Source organism: Neofelis nebulosa, chromosome 6 (assembly GCF_028018385.1).
Source record: "Neofelis nebulosa isolate mNeoNeb1 chromosome 6, mNeoNeb1.pri, whole genome shotgun sequence".
Classification (NCBI taxonomy): Eukaryota; Metazoa; Chordata; class Mammalia; order Carnivora; family Felidae; genus Neofelis; species Neofelis nebulosa.
The window spans coordinates 57,254,481-57,273,595 of record NC_080787.1 but is presented as its reverse complement, the minus strand read 5'-3'; the positions used below and the strand labels follow the sequence as shown (position 1 = coordinate 57,273,595).

The following is a 19,115-nucleotide window of genomic DNA, read 5'->3' as shown; positions in this document are numbered from 1 at the left end:
GTAAGATGCCCATTAAGTTGACCTTCCTTCCTTCCCATCTCTGAGATTGTATATGCAATAGCAGTGGTCTCATTCTTGCTATTACACACTTACAAACACACACAAAATGTAAGATGATAATGAGAGAGGCCTGCAAAGACAGTGTCCCTACTTTAGAAAAGCTTTTAATTGAGTTGTGTAGACAGATTATATAATCCATCTTTCCCACACATAGAAATTTTCATACACAAACATGCAGATTAATAATGTAAAAGATAGGAAAGTATAGATGTCACATTAGCAATATAGCTATTTAATACTGGAAAAGTAATCTGTAGATCTTGAGAGACGTTCGTAGGGCATCATAGTGGTGGGGAGGAGGGGTATAGGCTTGCCAAGGGGTGTGAATTGAAGGGGCAGTAGGTCGGAACATAGGAATCTTGAGATGTGGTTCTTATTTGCCCCTCACCCTGGCTCACAGATGAAATTATACGTATCATCATTGTAAACATCCAAAATGTGTGACAGCAGATCTGGTTGACCAAAACAAAACAAAACAAAAAAACCAAAAACCCACAAACAAAAAACAAAACCTGTAGTAAATTTACACATTATGAGTCACTCTGTGTCCACATAGACCTTTATTTAGTTACTCATTGGGTGTTAACTACTTTTTCCTCTCCAAAATCTTGGGTTTCTCAATAGCAGATTAGCAGTTCCATTTTATTATAACTAGTATACTATTTGTGGTTGATAGCTATGAAAGATTCAAGATTTGTTGTGCTTTGAAATCACTTTCTTCATAATAGTAGGCTTCTGGGAAAAATAAGTTCTTCAGTTTGAAAATATAAGGATTCTTTTCCACCCTGGTGTGTTCCTGTGTAGCCAGCAGCACTACACCATCTGATCTGTTTGCTGATGTCTTCCTCTGTTTAGATTCCTTTTATTAGGGATGCCTTTTGTGATGTCTGTTACCTATTTAATAGTCCTAAGTAGAAATGCACATTGTTTTCCTGTTAAATATATAGGAGTTTCAGAAATCACTCGGAGCCAAGCATTCTGTCTATGACACCACCAACAGAACGGGACGTTCTCTGAAGGAGAAAACCTCCCTGGCTGATGACAACCTGAAACTGGATGACATGCTGAGTGAACTCAGAGACAAATGGGATACCATCTGTGGAAAATCTGTGGAAAGGTAAAATGTTCTTCAACGTTTATTTTATTTTTTGGGACAGAGAGAGACAGAGCATGAACGGGGGAGGGACAGAGAGAGAGGGAGACACAGAATCGGAAACAGGCTCCAGGCTCTGAGCCATCAGCCCAGAGCCTGACGCGGGGCTCGAACTCACGGACCGTGAGATCGTGACCTGGCTGAAGTCGGACGCTTAACCGACTGCGCCACCCAGGCGCCCCAAAAGGTAAAATGTTCTTTAAAGCAGTTTGGTTACCTTGTTGGCTTCTTTCAAACATACAGTAGTGATGCTTTGTGGGAACTTTCTAGGAACCTAAATACCTCCTTTAAGAAGTTGTTTCTTCTCTCTAATGCCCCACTTACACAGTATCTGCACGGAGAAGGCTTTGTTGTTCATTTTTACTTATTTTTTAACTCCTCAGTTCACTCAAAAGTGGTATCATTCTCTAAGCATATTATCTGATACCTGACTTGCTGTTGTTTTCCATAAGCTAATTTCCATGTAACCACTGGGGTGGTCTCTTTAAAAAATAAGTTTGATCTTATCATTTCCCTTCCTCATACCTTTTAGGAACTTATTATACCTTGAGCGTGAGCCAAAACACAGGCTCCTTAATGTGTCGTGCAAGGTCCTACCAATCTGACCCCAGTGTTCGCTTCCAACTTCCATCTACCCCTACCCAGTCTTCGTTCTCATTACACTTGAACCAGTTGAAATATGTAGTAGTAGAAGAATTCAAATATCTTAGAAATGTTTTCAAATATTTCATAGATCCTTAGTCTAATTACTTTTGTCAGTATCAAGATTGAATGGAATATTATATTCTAATAATAAAATTATATTATAAAAGGAAATTAAAATATATTCTAAAGAATATATGGAAGGAATATAGAAATTTTGGGGTTGGGTTTTAAAAAGCTTTAAAACCTGGGGCACCTGGGTGACTCAGTGGTTAAGTGCCTGACTCTTGATTTCAGCTCAGGTCATGATCTCATGGTTCACTAGATCGAGCCTCTGGTCCAGCTCTGCATTGACAGCGTAGAGCCTGTTTGGGATTCTCTTTCTCCCCTGCCTACTCGTGCTCTTCTTCTTTCTCAAAATAAATAAATAAACATTAAAAAAAATATTTAAAACCTTCAATATCAAAAGGTTATCTGCTTTTTTACTAAGTCATATAAATGACTTCATGGCAGAGAGATACGTGAATACAAGGGGATGAAGATGGGGCAGGCTAGGACTATAGACAACATTTGGCAGATTGAGGGATGATGAAAATGTTCAGTTTCTTGATCATGATGATAGTTACATGAGTCTATATATGTGTTAAAATTCATAGAACTGTACACCCAGAAAAGTTAAGTTTACTGTATGATAATTTAAAATATAAAAAAAAATTTAAGGGTGCCTAGAAGGCTTAGTCAGTTCAACATCTGACTCTCGATTTTGGCTCAGGTCATGATCTCATGGTTTGTGCATTCAAGCCCTGCATTGGGCTCTGTGCTGGCAGCATGGAGCCTGCTTGGGATTCTTTCTCTCCCTCTTTCTCTGGCCCTCTCCATTCATGCATGTTCTCTCTCAAAATAAATAAATAAACATTGAAACAATATATTAAAAAATTTTAAGGCCTATTTTTTTATGAAGAAACCAAAGGGCTATTGATTTCTAGAGGTGATGATGAGGGAATTTTCTGAGAACACATGCTATGCATTTAAGGAATAAAAAAGAAAATTTGAGAAAAGTTTTGTTATTTTCTAAGGAAAGCAAAGAAACAGCAGCGAGTACCAATATATCATTTTTTCTTTGAGTACTCTCAACCTTCATAAATGGATTTTAGATTTTCAGATATGTAAGGTGGCTTTTTTGTTGCTCACATTGATTTTTCCACCTTCTTCCTCAGACAAAACAAACTGGAGGAAGCCCTGTTATTTTCTGGACAATTCACCGATGCCTTGCAGGCCCTCATTGATTGGCTGTATAGAGTTGAACCCCAGCTGGCAGAAGACCAGCCTGTCCATGGAGACATTGATTTAGTGATGAATCTGATCGATAATCACAAGGTATCATTATCTGGGACATTTTATTTATCTCATTTGATTGTCATGAGTATAGAAGAAAATGTAACCCCTTAACTCAGCCTTTTAAAAACTAGAGACTGCATATCATACTACATACCAGTCTTTAATAATGATATATGTGTACATATGAGCAGAATCAGGAAGCCAACTTTAAAAGTGAGTCAGAAAAGGTACTTTATCAGTTAGATACTTTTTTTTTTTTCCTTTTTCAACTTCCAAATCTAAAACCTTTTAGAACTTAGAAAATGATTTTATTCTCTGGTGCTTCATGTTCCAAGAATGTTTTACAGTCTTTCATTATTCATGGAAAGAATTATGGAATATAATTTAAAATTCTTCATTCATTTACCCGGAACTTGGTCATTGCATAAGCGTATGGATTTGTAGCATGATCTCTGGGGGTCAAGACAGGCTGCTTTTTTGTTTTTAAAAACTGTTTTAAACTTGCCCCTTTAACTACAGCAGTTGATGAGATATCAGTATACGCTGTGAGGGACTTGATTATTACTTCAGAAAAGCGGCTTCTTGCAACCTCCTGAAGGGTATTCAAAATTTTTGTGCCGGTAAAAAGGAATGTACAAGACATCCAGCTGATACGGAGTGTAAGGTCCTAAATTATGGTAAAATGTTGTATTACAACCTAAAGAACCTTGAAAACAACCTCATGGGCACAGTACTAACGTGGAGTGGTGGTATCAGAGTAGACTTTATATACAGGTATCATACAGCACTGTATGTGAATCCGTGTTGTGTTTCTTTCTCTTCATTATTTTTGAGTTCAGGAAATACATTTCCTTTTAAAATGTTTTCTTTATATTTCCCTAGCTATCGTGTTTGATCTTACCTATTCTTTTTTAAATGGTTGGTCCTTTCAGCATATTTATTTCCCCTCTTCTGGTTCTGTTATCTCATTATATCTATAAAAAGAGTGTTACATTTGAATATTATCAAAAAATCAAAGAATAAATGAAGGACAGGGATCAGGCCTACAGAAATCAAAAATTTTAAGTTTTGTTACTTGCCTGTATTGAAACAAATGTTTTGTGTGTGATTAATATAAACTTTTTTATGCCCTGGCATTCATTCAATGAGTAATGAATAGTGTAATGTTACTTTTTACATAAATGCCATTTGTATAAACTCACTGTCTAAACATTTACTCCCTTCGGCACTTGCCAGGTTTTTTTATATATTAAAGGTCATCAAGAATGAGTTAATCATTCGGCATTAGTAATGCAATTGGAAGGCTCAGGCTTAAGTATACAAAGTACATTGGAAAATCTTCTCAGAACTATTGGACTCGTCCTATCACAAACAGACTGTATAGACACTGTATTTCCTATGCCTGTGTATGGATGTGTGTCTCTGTGTGTCTGTCTGTCTATCTGCAGGCACATCTCATTGAACACTATCAGAGTGAAATCAAGCAAAGAATTCATCACACTATGTGTGGTTTGTTTCAGATGGACTCCTTTTTATGAATGATTTGATTGTCAGAATAGAAACTCATGGATATAGCCAAAATTATAAAATGTGATTAGTGATATTCATTTGTGACCATTTTTTAGAAAAATAAGTTAATTTTATTCTATACATAACATTAGTTACTTGAAAGATCTAGCTGCATATACAGAATTTTGGACCAGAAACGAAGTACCCTGGGCTCATTTCTTGGATTACGTCTGTGGTCAAAGGAAGCCAGTTCAACTCCTGGCACCTCAGAGTTCATCAAAATTAGGCAAGGGGTGGGGGGAAGCTTTTCTTCCAAAATGACAAAGATTTAAGCCTCTAAAGTTTGACATTCTAGGTTAGCTCTCAGGATACTGTGAAAGTTGAAGCCATGCTACAGAGAAGAAGACTGCATGGCAAGTCCCTGTACGATTCCCTGCCATTACCTCCAAAACCCCCATGTGACAGCCCAGGACTGCTTAGTTATTTGTTAGTCTGTTAGATATGTTTATTAACTAAGAGTAATGAGGTAGCCAGCACATTCTAGGCATTTAGAGTAATGATTTGAGAGGAGCTGGAATGCCATACTAAAGAATCGTAGAAAAAAAAGAATTTGATTCTTTTGTGTAAACTGAAATAAAGAATAGCTGCCATTATTTAAATCCAATGGGTCATTAAAAAAAATCGGGTTTGTTCACTCAGGAGAATGTTACAAGATTGAACAGATTTATACAAGACCGTGTTCTTAACAGTGCTCTGGTGGGAGCAGTGTGCCACGACTCAGCTTCTAAAGATTCTGTGAAAAGTGTGTGTCATTAAGCTGTAGGTCTTAGAGATTGGTACATGATGTCATGTGTACGTATATTCCAAGCAGTGTCTTTTACTGGCTTGATTTTATAATTAAAAATTAATTTTTCTAAAAACATGGTCTTTTAGGCTTTCCAGAAAGAACTGGGGAAGAGGACCAGCAGCGTGCAGGCCCTGAAGCGCTCGGCACGAGAGCTCATAGAGGGCAGCCGAGACGACTCCTCCTGGGTCAAGGTCCAGATGCAGGAACTAAGCACACGCTGGGAGACTGTGTGTGCACTTTCTATATCAAAGCAGACCCGATTGGAAGCAGCTCTGCGTCAGGTAAATGTCATGCAAATTGCATCTGGACACAGTGAGAAAGGTTTCGAAGCCTCAACGAGAACTGCTCTTGTGAGGAACTGTTCCGTTCCCCCTTTTCTTAACTGGGACAGTCATGAGAAGGAGATTCTTAGAACATCCTTGCCTTGGTCTTCCTGACAAGAATTTAAATTACTCACAGAGGAAGTTGCCTCATCTTTACATAAAAGTGCTGCTCTATTAATTTTTCAGCTTGAATGTGCAATGGGCTACCCTGTATCTAAAATCAGATTGTTCAAATGGTGAATTAATCTCCATATAGGCCTCTGTGGTATATTAGAGGTATTACATTTGTAAAATGTAATAGCACCATATATCTTTATCTTTTTAATGGGAATAATGCATATCATTAATCAGTTTAAGACTTTTTTTCACTGAGAAGAGAAATCTATACTAACAAGCATATTTGGGGATCTTATTTGCGGGGTGTGTGTGTGTGTGTGTGTGTGTGTGTGTGTGTGAACGTGTGTGAACTATTAGGCAGAGGAATTTCACTCGGTGGTGCATGCCCTCCTGGAGTGGCTGGCCGAGGCGGAGCAAACCCTTCGTTTCCATGGCGCTCTCCCAGATGATGAGGATGCTCTTCGGACTCTCATTGATCAGCATAAAGTGAGTTATATAGATGCTAAGTAAAACTAAATGAGAAAATCAAGTAGACCCAGGATCATAAATATCAAATGCATGAATATTTCCCTCCCTGAGAAGTAATTAAAGATATTGGTACAGTTGAGAATTTACCTGTGTCCTCCTGGCTTACATAGGTATGTTCCCATGCCCCTACATATGTATAGCTATCTTTTCATGGTTTCTTTATGAAGAGGGTGGTTATTCTAAAATCAGGGAATTTTCTAGGGAGTTATTTGGCTTCTGACCAAAACTGGCCGATTTCATTGCACTTGTATGTGCATTTCAAAGACGAAACTTCCGTAATGAGCGTTTGGCATTTATAAATTTATTTATAATGCATTAGAATTGTAAGTTAATAATTTTGACCTTTGTAAGTAAGACAAGTAACTTAATAACTTGTTCAAATTTTATTTTTAAATCTCTGTCAATTCTGGTTTTAATTGAGATCCACTTAAATTCTTTTGAGAAGTAGCCTGTAGTATAAATTATAAATTAAAAATGAATTCTGTAAGTAGATGCACTATTGAATAGTTAACCAAAGTAAAAATCTGGCCACAGAGTTTTCAGGTCATCCTGTATTTTGTAACAGTGCATAGAACTAGCAAAACCCTTAAGAGAGTGGTCCAGATACATGTTAACACATGTTTTTTGTTTGTTTGTTTGTTTGTTTGTTTGTTTGTTTTTTTAACCCTTGACTTTAAAGAATTAGGAATTTGCAATGCTAACACTCAGTGCAGTATTGATGTCAACATTTCCATTTAAAAGTTCTGTTTAGGGGCGCCTGGGTGGCGCAGTCGGTTAAGCGTCCGACTTCAGCCAGGTCACGATCTCGCGGTCCGTGAGTTCGAGCCCCGCGTCAGGCTCTGGGCTGATGGCTCGGAGCCTGGAGCCTGTTTCCGATTCTGTGTCTCCCTCTCTCTCTGCCCCTCCCCCGTTCATGCTCTGTCTCTCTCTGTCCCAAAAATAAATAAAAAACGTTGAAAAAAAAAAATTAAAAAAAAAAAAAAAGTTCTGTTTAACACCACAGAATAAGCTTATCTTTCATGGTCAAGTTGGAAATACATCATGAGTTCTGGTGTCACATGGATTCCATCATTTGTGGAGACTGCTTACAGTGATTACTGATGGATTGCCTAACCTATAGCAATGAAATCTTGCCTTGTCATTAACAAAAGTGATGCGAGCTTGTCTAACATTATCTGGAAGAATGAAATGCTACATAAACCATTTAAATTTGAAACAGAATATAAGAGTAGGAAAATTACAGCAAATTTATTGTGAATTTTTGATTCAATTCAATGTTTTGAAAATCTCTTATATTACTCTTGGCTGACCATCAGCCAGCATCGAGTTCCACTAACATACTTTGGTCTTAGAATAGCCTCTTGGAGCCCAGGCTGCATGTCTGACACCTTACAGAAAGGAGCCTTGTGGTGGTATCTCCACCCTCACGGCAGCAAGGAACCCCCAGAAACACCAGGAAGCAGGTATTGAGAGCAGAGGTAGTGTTGTGGGGTTTTTTGTTTGTTTGTTTGTTTTTTACAACAAATTATCTTTATAAACATTTTATTTATTTATTTATTTATTTATTTATTTATTTATTTATTTATTTGATTTATTTATTTTAGTGAGAGACTGAGAGCAAGCAGGGCAGGGGCAGGTCCTAAGCAGACTCCCCACTGCCAGCATGGAGCTCTAACTCATGAACCATGAGATCATGACCTGAGCTGAAATAGAGTTGGATGCTTAACCTGTTGAGCCACCCAGGCACCCCAATATTTTTAAATAGTGTAAAATTACATGTAATTTTATAAAAGTGGTGCTTAGTAATAATAATTTGCAGTAGCATTATCCATTCTTTCTGATCTCCTGCTTCCTTCACACTCCGACCAAATAAAAGTAAAACAGAGTATTTAAATTCTTAGCTCCAGGACTAGAGGCTTCTCGGTATAGTCCACTCTGTAAAACTGGCAAGCTTTCCCAGGTGAGCACTAACCACTTAGCACTCAGGGTTGGAAGAGCACAGAATGCAAGCAGGGAGTTGCTAGTCCAGTCGACAGCATTCTGGGCAGGACTCTGGCTTTGCTAGGTTAGGAATGATGTAAAAGTACGTGGTCAGGTCACCTGTCCTTGGAAGAGCACAGCTGTTGTTGACCTCTTCCAGTAGGTCAACCTGTTACTGACCTGTTACCTTTTTCCCAGTAAAGTTTTTGTTTTCCTTCCAGTTAAGTGGATCTATATTGGGGAAAATTAAAATACTTTTAAGAGTAGGTCATGGTATGTAAAAAGTAGGTCATGTTAATGGAGTATATTGTTAATCAAGCCTTGATGCCACAGCAGGAAAAGTGTGTAAATAAAAGTGAAAAAAAAAGCATTTATTCAGTCACAAAGACTCACAATTGAATAAGACACAGCCTTCTGATCTTGTGGACCTTAATATCCAGTAGATATCTATATGAACAGGTTTAGCAAAATACCAGAGTAGGAGCTATGTGACAGCTTCACAGACCTGGAAAACAAGACACTGTAGGAAACACATTTTCAAATCATCACCTTGATCACATGGCATGAGTAGTACTGATCGTCAACTGTGTCTGTAGCCCCTTGTCAGCCTGACTGAGGGATTGGGTGCCAGTAGATGCTTGACATTCATTATGGGGTTTTGGAAGCATGTGACCTTTTTTAAGGCAGAGGTGCTCATTTGTAACCACACTTTCAGAGTTCTGTGATCCATGTATCTATGAATTACAGTTCAGATGGTGTAGAGTACAGGTATATGTGTAAGACATTTGCCAAAAGGTAATTCGAAAGCTTCTCGAAGCCTTTTAAGGTTTATTCACCCCTCCAGGGCAGAGAATAGCTGTTACTAGCCTCTGAAAGGGACTCTTCTCACACAGGCTGTCTGGTGATCAGGCCCCCAGCACCTCTAGCCTCTCCCTGACTCCTTCCTGCTAGACATTTGGGCCCCCTCACCTCAAATAGTTATCATTTCGTGTTGAGCCTTCTCTCTTCCATGGCACTTTTTTGGTACATATCCCTATAATTCCTGGCACAGTTCATGCTATTTTAAATATACAACCTTCTTGTCTTCTTTGTTAGAACATATTTTTTTGCAATCAGTATTATTTCTGTCTGTGCTATTACTGTCTCTCTTGGTCCTGTTCTCCATTAATATAATATATCCAGATCTAGAAGAATGTATTTTTTGTGTAACATACTTTGTAAAGCAGGAGATGTCACCCTATCCTCGAACTTTGAAATACTTGTTAGAAAGTACTTCATTTCCCATTTTTGTCCCTTCTCTCTTAATGCCCCAATGAGTGAATTTCTTCCAGCTGTGAATAAACCAATTGAAGTTCTTCTTTATTTAACTCTGACAGTCACATACACATCCCTGGAGTTTTGTTTTCAGCCTGTGCCAACAGCTAATCGAAGTCTTTCTTTCTGCTGTAGGAATTCATGAAGAAACTGGAAGAAAAAAGAGCTGCACTGAATAAAGCTACCAGCATGGGAGATGCTGTTTTGGCTATGTGCCATCCTGACTCCATCACCACCATTAAGCACTGGATAACCATCATCCGGGCCAGGTTTGAGGAGGTCAGTGTGTCTGAGGTCATCATTAGAGCAGCAACAGCTTTGAGAATGAGGGTGTGGAAACTTGGGCAACTGCGATACATTTATGACCGTGGGAACATGAGGCCTCTGCAAAGAAAAATGCTCTTTAAAATACCTTCCAGTGTGCATTACCTGTCTCTGAAGTCCACTTTTATTTTTAAAAGTTGAAATAGTTTTGCAGCTATGCCCCTGCAACATGGAAAGGCAAATATTTGGTTCACTGTATTACTTTCTGTCCCACTTACACACTGTCTCTGTTGGATAAGCCAGCACTTGAATTGTATTTCAGACGAGCGTATGCTTGTGGAATGAAGTGCATGCATGAACTGAATTCTGTATCTTAAGATTTTAGCTATTTATATTTCTGCTCAGTGCTACATGGAATAAACATATCTGATCCTTCAGAGAATGCATGTTTGAATTTTTTAACGTTTGTTTATTTATTTATTTTAACATTTATTTATTTTTGAGAGACAGAGAGAGGCAGAGCATGAGCAGGGGAGGGGAAGAGGGAGAGAGAGGGAGACACAGAATCTGAAGTAGGCTCCAGGCTCTCAGTTGTTTATTAGCACAGAGCCCAACGCGTAGCTCGAACTCACGAACTGCAAGACCATGACCTGAGCTAAAGTCAGACACTCAACCGACTGAGCCACCCAGGTGCCCCAGTGTTTCTTTTTGGGAGAGAGAGAGCACGAGCAGGGGAGGGGCAGATGGAGAGGGGGCCCTGAGGATCCATAGTGGTCTCTGTGCTGACAGCAGTGAGCCTGATGCAGGACTCGAACCCATGAACCGCAAGATCATGACCTCAGCCCAAGTTGGACACTTAACCGACTGACCCACCCAGGCGCCCCCAGCAAGTGCATATTTGAACTTAAATTAGAAAACAAGAGGAAACCTGGGATGTGTATGACATCCATCTCTGCAAACTGGCTCTTGGTACCACGGATGGGATATAGAAAGACTGGAAGTATTATGAGTCCGGCCCAGGATGATCCCAATTTACATTTAAATTTTGTGGTTTTTATATCAATTAAATAATTAAGATGAAAGAAATTCAGGGAAATTTTTTTTTCCCCAACAGGTGTTGGCCTGGGCGAAGCAGCATCAACAGAGATTAGCAAGTGCTCTGGCTGGGCTCATTGCTAAACAGGAATTGTTGGAAGCTTTGCTGGCTTGGCTGCAATGGGCTGAAACCACGTTGAGTGATAAGGACAAGGAAGTCATCCCCCAGGAAATCGAAGAGGTGAAAGCCCTAATTGCAGAGCACCAGGTAAAATAAATATCATCCTAACCCCTGGTTCTTTATTTCACCACCATACTGCTCAAAAGATTGCTTTGTGCTTGTTACCTTCATGTCCTCAAGTCGTTCCTCCTGGGTTTCTAATTCCTTACCTTTATTTTCAGCTCTGTCCCATCCTGTTCTCTCTTTCGGCGATCTCCCTTCTTTATTGCTCCCTGCTTGTGTATTCCACTGTCTGGTGCTGAGCATCTCCCATGATGTCCACCAATACGCCAGTATTTCAAATATATCCTGTCTACAAGGGAATGCATCGTCTTGTTAAGAAAAAAAAAAAGGCTACTGCTCTATCCTAATCTGTTTTAAACTTTGAAATGATGGGCGTCACATTAACGCTGACTTATTTGTTTGCTTGTTAGTCTGTTTAATATACATTATTAAAGGTCAGCTTAGTTGGCTAAGAGTTAACATCGCTATTATATCTTAATGAAGGTATGAGCCATCCATGTCCAAAATGGCCCTGAAGTGCCTCACGCCATGTTCTCTGTCATGAGAGCTCTTCCGTGTGACAGATACTCCAGAAATGTGTTACTCCACTTTTCACTTTTATCCCCCTCCTCTTTTTTTCACCCCTTTTCACCGCAGTCTGTGCCTTTGCCACATATTCCAGATATTGGGATATGTAAGTCAGTAAGCCTAAGGAGATGAGATAAGAAATGGGAAGATAGTCAAACCTGTTAAATGGAAACTTTAACCTGAATAACTTTTATCTGCCTTGGCATAGCATATATGTTAACAGGACTATTTAAAATATATCCACATTTAATGTGGATGCTTTACATCACTGTACATCAGAGCCATCTTAAATATTTCAAATATGTAAGTGAAATGTGCTACAAAGAAGTTCTAAGCACCAACCCAGTTAACTAGTTGCTTTGCAGATAAATGCTCACTTTAAGATTCTTCAGAAAGAGCTTGGGCTGATACCCAGGCAGATTATGTGTGGTCTTCAAACTAAAACAAATTACTGTTACAATGCTGTAATTACTTAACAGGTATCACATTTTATATTCTTTACATATGAGTAAATGCTTTGTTACGTGGGCTTACATTTTTTCCCCCAAAGATGCAACATGTTTCTTCCTTTTTCCAGAAATAATAGCATGGTCCTTTTATCCTTTTGTTTTTAGTTCACTTCTAAAGATAGTTTTCTCTGGTATACTTGTATTTAATTGACATTGACATTTCAGACCTTCATGGAGGAAATGACCAGAAAACAACCTGATGTGGATAAAGTTACCAAGACCTACAAGAGGAGGGCAGCTGATCCTGCCTCATTACAGTCCCATATTCCAGTCCTGGATAAGGGACGAGCAGGAAGTAAGCAGTGGCTAATTTCTTTAATTATTATTATTTATTATTTTTTCTTTTTAGAGAGAGAGAATGTGAGGAGGGGAGAGGGGCAGAGGGAGAGAGAAAGTATCCTAAGCAGGATCCACACTCAACACAGAGCCTGACATGGGGCTCGATCCCACAACCCTGGGATCATGACCTGAGCTGAAAGCAAGAGTTGGACACCCATCCTGTTGAGCCATACAGGCGCCCCCTAATTTCTTTAAAGTGAATATGGTTAAGCAAGGAAGTTAGTTTTGAATTGTCATTTGAAATTTTAGAACAATTGGTGATTCTGTGAGCTCTCTATCATAAAAGGTTTCCTTGAAAGAATACGTGGGCTCAAATATTGTAGCAACTTATTTAAAAATAAAGAAAAAGATATATCCAGGTCTCTGTGTGTAAATTTATTTGCTTGAAGGGTATCTTTTAGATTAGTTAGAAGAAACTGGAAAAAATTTGCAACAAGAACAGAAATCATCATCTCCATTTGCTTTCATTATATAACTAGCCCTAAGATGGAATATAACAGAAATAACCATGACCTGGGTAAAGTTCATGACCTAACTATTCATTGGTGACCAGCAGTCCAATAGATTTTGCCCATGTTCATATGACTTCAGGTTCTATTTACTTCTCAGACTATCTTGACTCCACAAAAGAGTGTCAAAAGTGACACTTAAAACAATAATAGCTGGTTTGTAGAAGATTTAAAATAAGCAAAATTTATCTCTGAATAGTGGTATATTTGATGTATTTCTGAATAGTGCCTTAATTTAAAAAATGGTTTCAGATCTTTTAGTTACTGTATTGCACAAGGGGGCAAGGTAACAATGCGATTAAGAACCCTGGAGACAGACTCCTTGGCTCTTCTCACTACTTACCAACTAGGGAGATATAACCTTAGACAAGTTACTTAAACTCTGTCTGAGCCTCAATTTACTCATCTGTATAAGGGAATAATTATAACTTCATTGGATTCTGGTAACAATTAAATGAGCTGATGTGTGTGAGGTGGTTAGCATACTTCTTGGCATGTAGTTAAATGCTCAATAAATATTAGCTATTGATAACTCCAATAGGAGTTAGGAACTCTGGGCATTTCCCAGCTTGGACACTCACTTCCTGTATGATTTAGGCCAGTGGTTTTTCTAGGCCACATTTAATCAGGTAGATGAGGAAAATGCATTGAGACACTTGTTCTGTGACATTATAAAAACTTGTGAAAAATAGCCAGAAAAGAGGGAGAAAACTTTAGTAAGGCAGGAAATTGGGGTATGAGACTATGCACGGGAAACATGCAGTCTCAGCGGAAATGGATTTGGATGAACACTGGGATTTTACACACACTTAGATATTTGATTGGAATTTGTAAAGTATCTTGCTCTGACTCTAATGAATGGCCAGTGTTTCCTGCCCTCACCTGCCCTCCTTTCAGCCTTTTTTTCTAAGAAAGGCAGCTGAGTTTGTGTAGCTTATTCTAAGATAAGTCTCACTGTCCTGGGAGATCTCTTTTATCATCCCTTAACAAGAGAGAAGATCACAAGGTAATTCATTGTCATTGAAATGGCATGGATTTTAAGCTGGAAAATGCTTTTAAACATAATTTTATAAGAGATCATTCCAGTATTTAAATGCCCTTGTCAAGATATGTTTCTTTAATTTATACAAAAGATCCTTGGTAAGTAAAACAGATTTGGACTTGAACATTATGCATCATCTAAATAGGATATTTCTAAATAATTAAGGTGATTCAGTCTTAGCTGGGAACGATAAAGGCCCGGCCTTAACATATTTCAGAACCCTGGAAACTGCCCTCCTAACTAAAGTTGTATTTTAACAGGAAAGCGCTTCCCAGCATCAAGCTTATATCCCTCTGGATCACAGACACAAATCGAAACCAAGAATCCCAGGGTCAACTTGTTGGTGAGCAAATGGCAGCAAGTTTGGCTCCTCGCACTGGAAAGAAGGAGGAAGCTTAATGATGCCTTGGACAGACTGGAAGAGGTTAGAAAACTCATGCATTCTGCACCCCTGATATATGGGATATGGGTTTAGGGAATCAGTACAATAAAAAATTACAATTGACCCTTGAACAACATGAGCGTTAGAGGCACCAACACCCTTCCACACACCGCATAGTCAAAAATCTATGTATAACGTTTGACTCCCCCAAAACTTAACTGCTTAATAGCCTACTGTTGACCAGAATCCTTACTGATAACAATCAATTAACACAAATTTTGTATATTTGTTATATACTGTGTTCTTACAATCAAATACGCTAGAAGAGGGGAAATGTTATTGAGAAAATCACAAGAAAAAAATCACAAGGAAGAGAAAATACATCTTTTTTTATTTTGTAAAAAACCTGCATGTAAGTGGGTCCACACAATTCAAACCCATGTTGTTCAAGGGTCAAACTGTAATGTTTAAACATAAGCAGAAGCTGACTCCTTAAGAAAAGGAATCAGATCCAGCTTGGGGCGCCTGGGTGGCTCAGTCAGTTGAGCATTCGACTCTTGATTTTGGCTCAGGTCATAATCTCATGGTTCATGAGTTCAAGCGCCATGTTGGGCTCTGTGCTGGTGGCATGGAGCCTGCTTGGGATTCTCTCTCTCCCTTTCCTCTGCCCCTCCCCTGCTTGCACACTCTCTCTTTCTCTCTCTCTCTCTCAGATAAAATTTTTAAAAAAATTAAAAAGAAAAGATCCAGCTTGACATATGTTTGCTTGGTATTACCTGGAAAATGTAACCGTTTATAGTTCAGATATTTTCGTTATTTATATTCTGTGACCTGAGATTTAGAGTTTCAGATTCTGAAACTGGGAAATTTTTAGAAGCCTAAAGGAGGTAGAATGACAAATAGCAGAGAGAGAACAGAGGTAAGTGCTACCACGCTGGGCCTGGTGCTCAGTGGGTAGAGAACTTTCTAGAGGTGTTATTACTTTGGGGCATGATCACATTGGCATGATCAGAAATTTTCAGTTTGAGGGTGCCTGGGGGGCTCAGTTGGTTGAGCATCCAGCTCTTGATCTTGGCCCAGGTCTTGATCTCACAATTCGTGAGTTCAAGCCCCACATTGGGCTCTGCACTGACAGCACAGAGTCTGCTTGGGATTCTCTCTCTCTCTCCCCCTTTCTCTGCCCCTCCCCAGCTTGTGTTCTCTCTGTCTCTGTCTCTTTCTCTCTCTCAAAATAAATAAATAAAAACTTAAAAAATTTTTTTTTTCAGTTTGACTTTTTGACGAACTTTTACTTGTAAAGAAAAGCCAGTGACACTAGTGAAATTACAGGAAAAATGTTTCTGAGTTCTCTGTGCAAGATCATACCTTTGTTTGAAGTGGGAAAGATAGGTGCTTTATCCACAAGATCATTAAAAATAACTTTATTCATAAAGTGTAAGATATAATTTGAGCACTGAATTAACCAAAATACATTTTGTCCTTTCCAGCTGAGGGAATTTGCTAACTTTGATTTTGATATCTGGCGCAAAAAATACATGAGATGGATGAATCATAAGAAATCTCGAGTAATGGACTTCTTCAGGAGAATTGATAAAGATCAGGATGGGAAAATAACCCGACAAGAATTTATTGATGGAATTCTTTCCTCAAGTAAGTCCCAACAGGGGTGACTGTAAATGATGTAATTTTTAAAGAAAATAAGCACCGTTTAAACTTGTGTTACCAATAAAGCATCGCCTTTAAACTTGGCTGTGAAGTCACAGCCCTCAGTGAAAAGCGCCCTTGGTAAAATTCATGGGTTTGGATTCAGGCACACTTGTAATTGTGTAACCACAATTAGTATATTCCTTGTTCCACTGCAGCTGTGTCCTCATTAGGATAATAAACTTAATAATATTTGATTCTTAGATTGTTTGGCCTGACATATAATGGGAAATCAATAAACGCAAGTCAGTCTCTTCCCTTTTTTTGTTCTAATTGACATTCTGATCATTGTCATTAGTAGGAAATTAGAACTCTTTAAAAATTCTTAAAGTATTTGTCACCTTATTGGTAGTTTAGTCATATGGATATGCCTTCTCTGGAAGATGTTACTGGAAGTAATTCTTAAAGGAAATTTAATACAATCATATGAATGTGTATATTCATATGTATAAAATCCATATATTCCTTAAGTAAAGTGGTAGTTGAACCATATGAAACTTACTAATATGAAACAGTTTTTGAACTAGAAAAATAACAGTTTCAAGTGATTCACCCTGGTGTAGTCATTAAAGATAAATGTAGGTCCTATACACTGGTTTCGTTTGTTTCAATGTCAATCGGCTTCTTAAAAGGATTTTAATATATTTGATGACCCTGATAATTTAACTGGCAGCATTAAGATCAAAATAATACAATCAAGAATGTCTTGAGGCAGAATTAACATGTTATACCTCTTCCTTTTTTTTTTTTTAAAGCTTAAATCTTTTTGTCAAATGTTACTGTAAATAGCTAGGTTTTTAAAAACTTTCATTGGGAATGTAGTATGGCTTATTCTGAGAGTATCCTAATTATCATTCATACGTGGAATCTAAATACAGAGTTAAACTCAGAGTGGAAAAGTGGTTGCCAGGGTCTGGGGGTGGGGGTGAGGGGAAATAGGGAGAGTCTGGTACAAGAGTACAATCTTTCACTGTATGGTGAGTAAGGTCTGAGGTTCTAAAGTATAATGTGGTGACTATAGTTGATAATATTGTATTGTGTGATTGAAATTTTCTAAGTGAGTAGAACTTAAGTTTTCAGAAAACAAAACAAAACAAAAAGATAAATATGTGAGGTGATGGATGTGTTAACTAACTTGATGGGAGGAATCCTTTCACAGTGTGTACGTGTATCAAATCATCACAATATACACTTTTCATTTTCTTACAATTTTATTTGTCAGTTATACCTCAGTAATGCTACTTACTATTATCTGAAAATTTTAGAGTTTCCAACCAGCCGCCTGGAGATGAGCGCAGTTGCAGACATCTTTGACCGAGACGGCGATGGATACATTGACTACTATGAGTTTGTAGCGGCCCTTCATCCGAATAAAGACGCATATAAACCTGTCACTGACGCCGACAAAATCGAGGATGAGGTATCATTATCTTTCCGCCACCTGCAACAACATCTTGTGCTGCCAGGATGTCCTGCACAACCCATGCAGCCGTTTTATTTATTTCATTTTGAGTTGTCCTGTCAAGGTTTTAAGGATTCCGCAGTGTGTAATAACATTAAAGTGGACATTTCGTTGTTCTTTTTGGCAGGTGACAAGACAAGTAGCTAAGTGTAAATGTGCAAAACGGTTTCAAGTTGAACAAATCGGAGATAACAAATACAGGGTAAGTCTGCAAAATAACGGTTTAGTTCTCTTGAAGGAGAAAAATTGAAATTTGTATGCAATTTGATCTGCATTGCTTTCCAGGAATGCTAATTACTTTTACCTCACATCACAATATAGTGGTCTATAAAATTCCAACTTTTGTCATTTTACATTCTATAAACATAGCCTGCATTTTGTAAATTAGGACATATCTTTGACATGTACGTTACTTTTAAGGAGGAAAACACATCTCACATACTCAAGTTGGTTCGTGTGACTTATAATATATTTTATTATGACTACAGGTAAGTTTTCATATTTCTAGTAACAAAGCTATTCCAAGCCAGAACCATAAAGTTAAAAATGTTGACTCATTTTTAGAAAAGTGAAAAAAGAGGCAATGTTTTCCACTTGTACAGTTATTTTTCCTTTCATTCGAAGTCTCAAAAGCTCAGTCCACCTTCTTCAGAACAATTATTTGAAGACTAATGTGACTTTGTCACTCCTCTCTCTTTTTTTTCTCTGTTTTGGGATATCTCTTATATGTAGTAGCTAGACAGGAAATGTGCTGAGTTTCCCTAATACAGTTTGTTACTTACAAATGAAATTTTTTTTAATTTTAATTTGTATATTTCCACATTGGAAAATATTCATCTACATATTTGAATTTCTAACCTAAATTTGAAACCCAAAGCTTTTCAAAAAAACTTGTATAGGAAATTTTCTGCCTATTTGGTTTGAAGTCTGAACACATGGGTACCTGCACATTTCTAAACTAGGTACTGTATCCAGGAGCCCCGAGTGTGAAAGATTGTGTGTGTGTGTGTGTATGTGTGTGTGTGTTCTAGAGTCATATAGAAAGTTTCCTATTGAACTAATTGTGTCTTTCTTCCATTTTTCATTTTTTTTTATCAGTTCTTCCTGGGAAATCAGGTATAAACCAGTGGAATGTATTCTCAAGTTCCCAATGATTTTTTTTTTAAACTTTAATTCATAGCCATTAAAGCTTGCCATGGCCAATCTTTCCCATGCTGTTGCCCTAGCTACTACATTGTTGGTTGGCG

At 38.1% G+C, this 19,115-nt stretch overlaps 1 protein-coding gene across 12 annotated transcripts in view; it reads left to right on the top strand.

Annotated features, from left to right (window-relative positions):
* Positions 1 to 19,115, top strand: part of DST (dystonin) — a 496,251-nt gene that overhangs the window by 466,053 nt on the left and 11,083 nt on the right. For 11 of the 12 annotated variants that reach the window (XM_058734319.1, XM_058734316.1, XM_058734317.1 and 8 more), the window contains 12 exons: positions 1,008 to 1,177; positions 3,073 to 3,232; positions 5,636 to 5,830; positions 6,347 to 6,475; positions 9,947 to 10,090; positions 11,190 to 11,378; positions 12,596 to 12,725; positions 14,581 to 14,744; positions 16,190 to 16,352; positions 17,672 to 17,826; positions 17,996 to 18,070; positions 18,967 to 18,984. In XM_058734319.1, coding sequence (XP_058590302.1) covers positions 1,008 to 1,177; positions 3,073 to 3,232; positions 5,636 to 5,830; positions 6,347 to 6,475; positions 9,947 to 10,090; positions 11,190 to 11,378; positions 12,596 to 12,725; positions 14,581 to 14,744; positions 16,190 to 16,352; positions 17,672 to 17,826; positions 17,996 to 18,070; positions 18,967 to 18,984 — 1,692 coding nt within the window. The remainder of the gene's footprint in view (positions 1 to 1,007; positions 1,178 to 3,072; positions 3,233 to 5,635; positions 5,831 to 6,346; positions 6,476 to 9,946; positions 10,091 to 11,189; positions 11,379 to 12,595; positions 12,726 to 14,580; positions 14,745 to 16,189; positions 16,353 to 17,671; positions 17,827 to 17,995; positions 18,071 to 18,966; positions 18,985 to 19,115) is intronic. The other variant, XM_058734312.1, reaches the window with a different exon arrangement.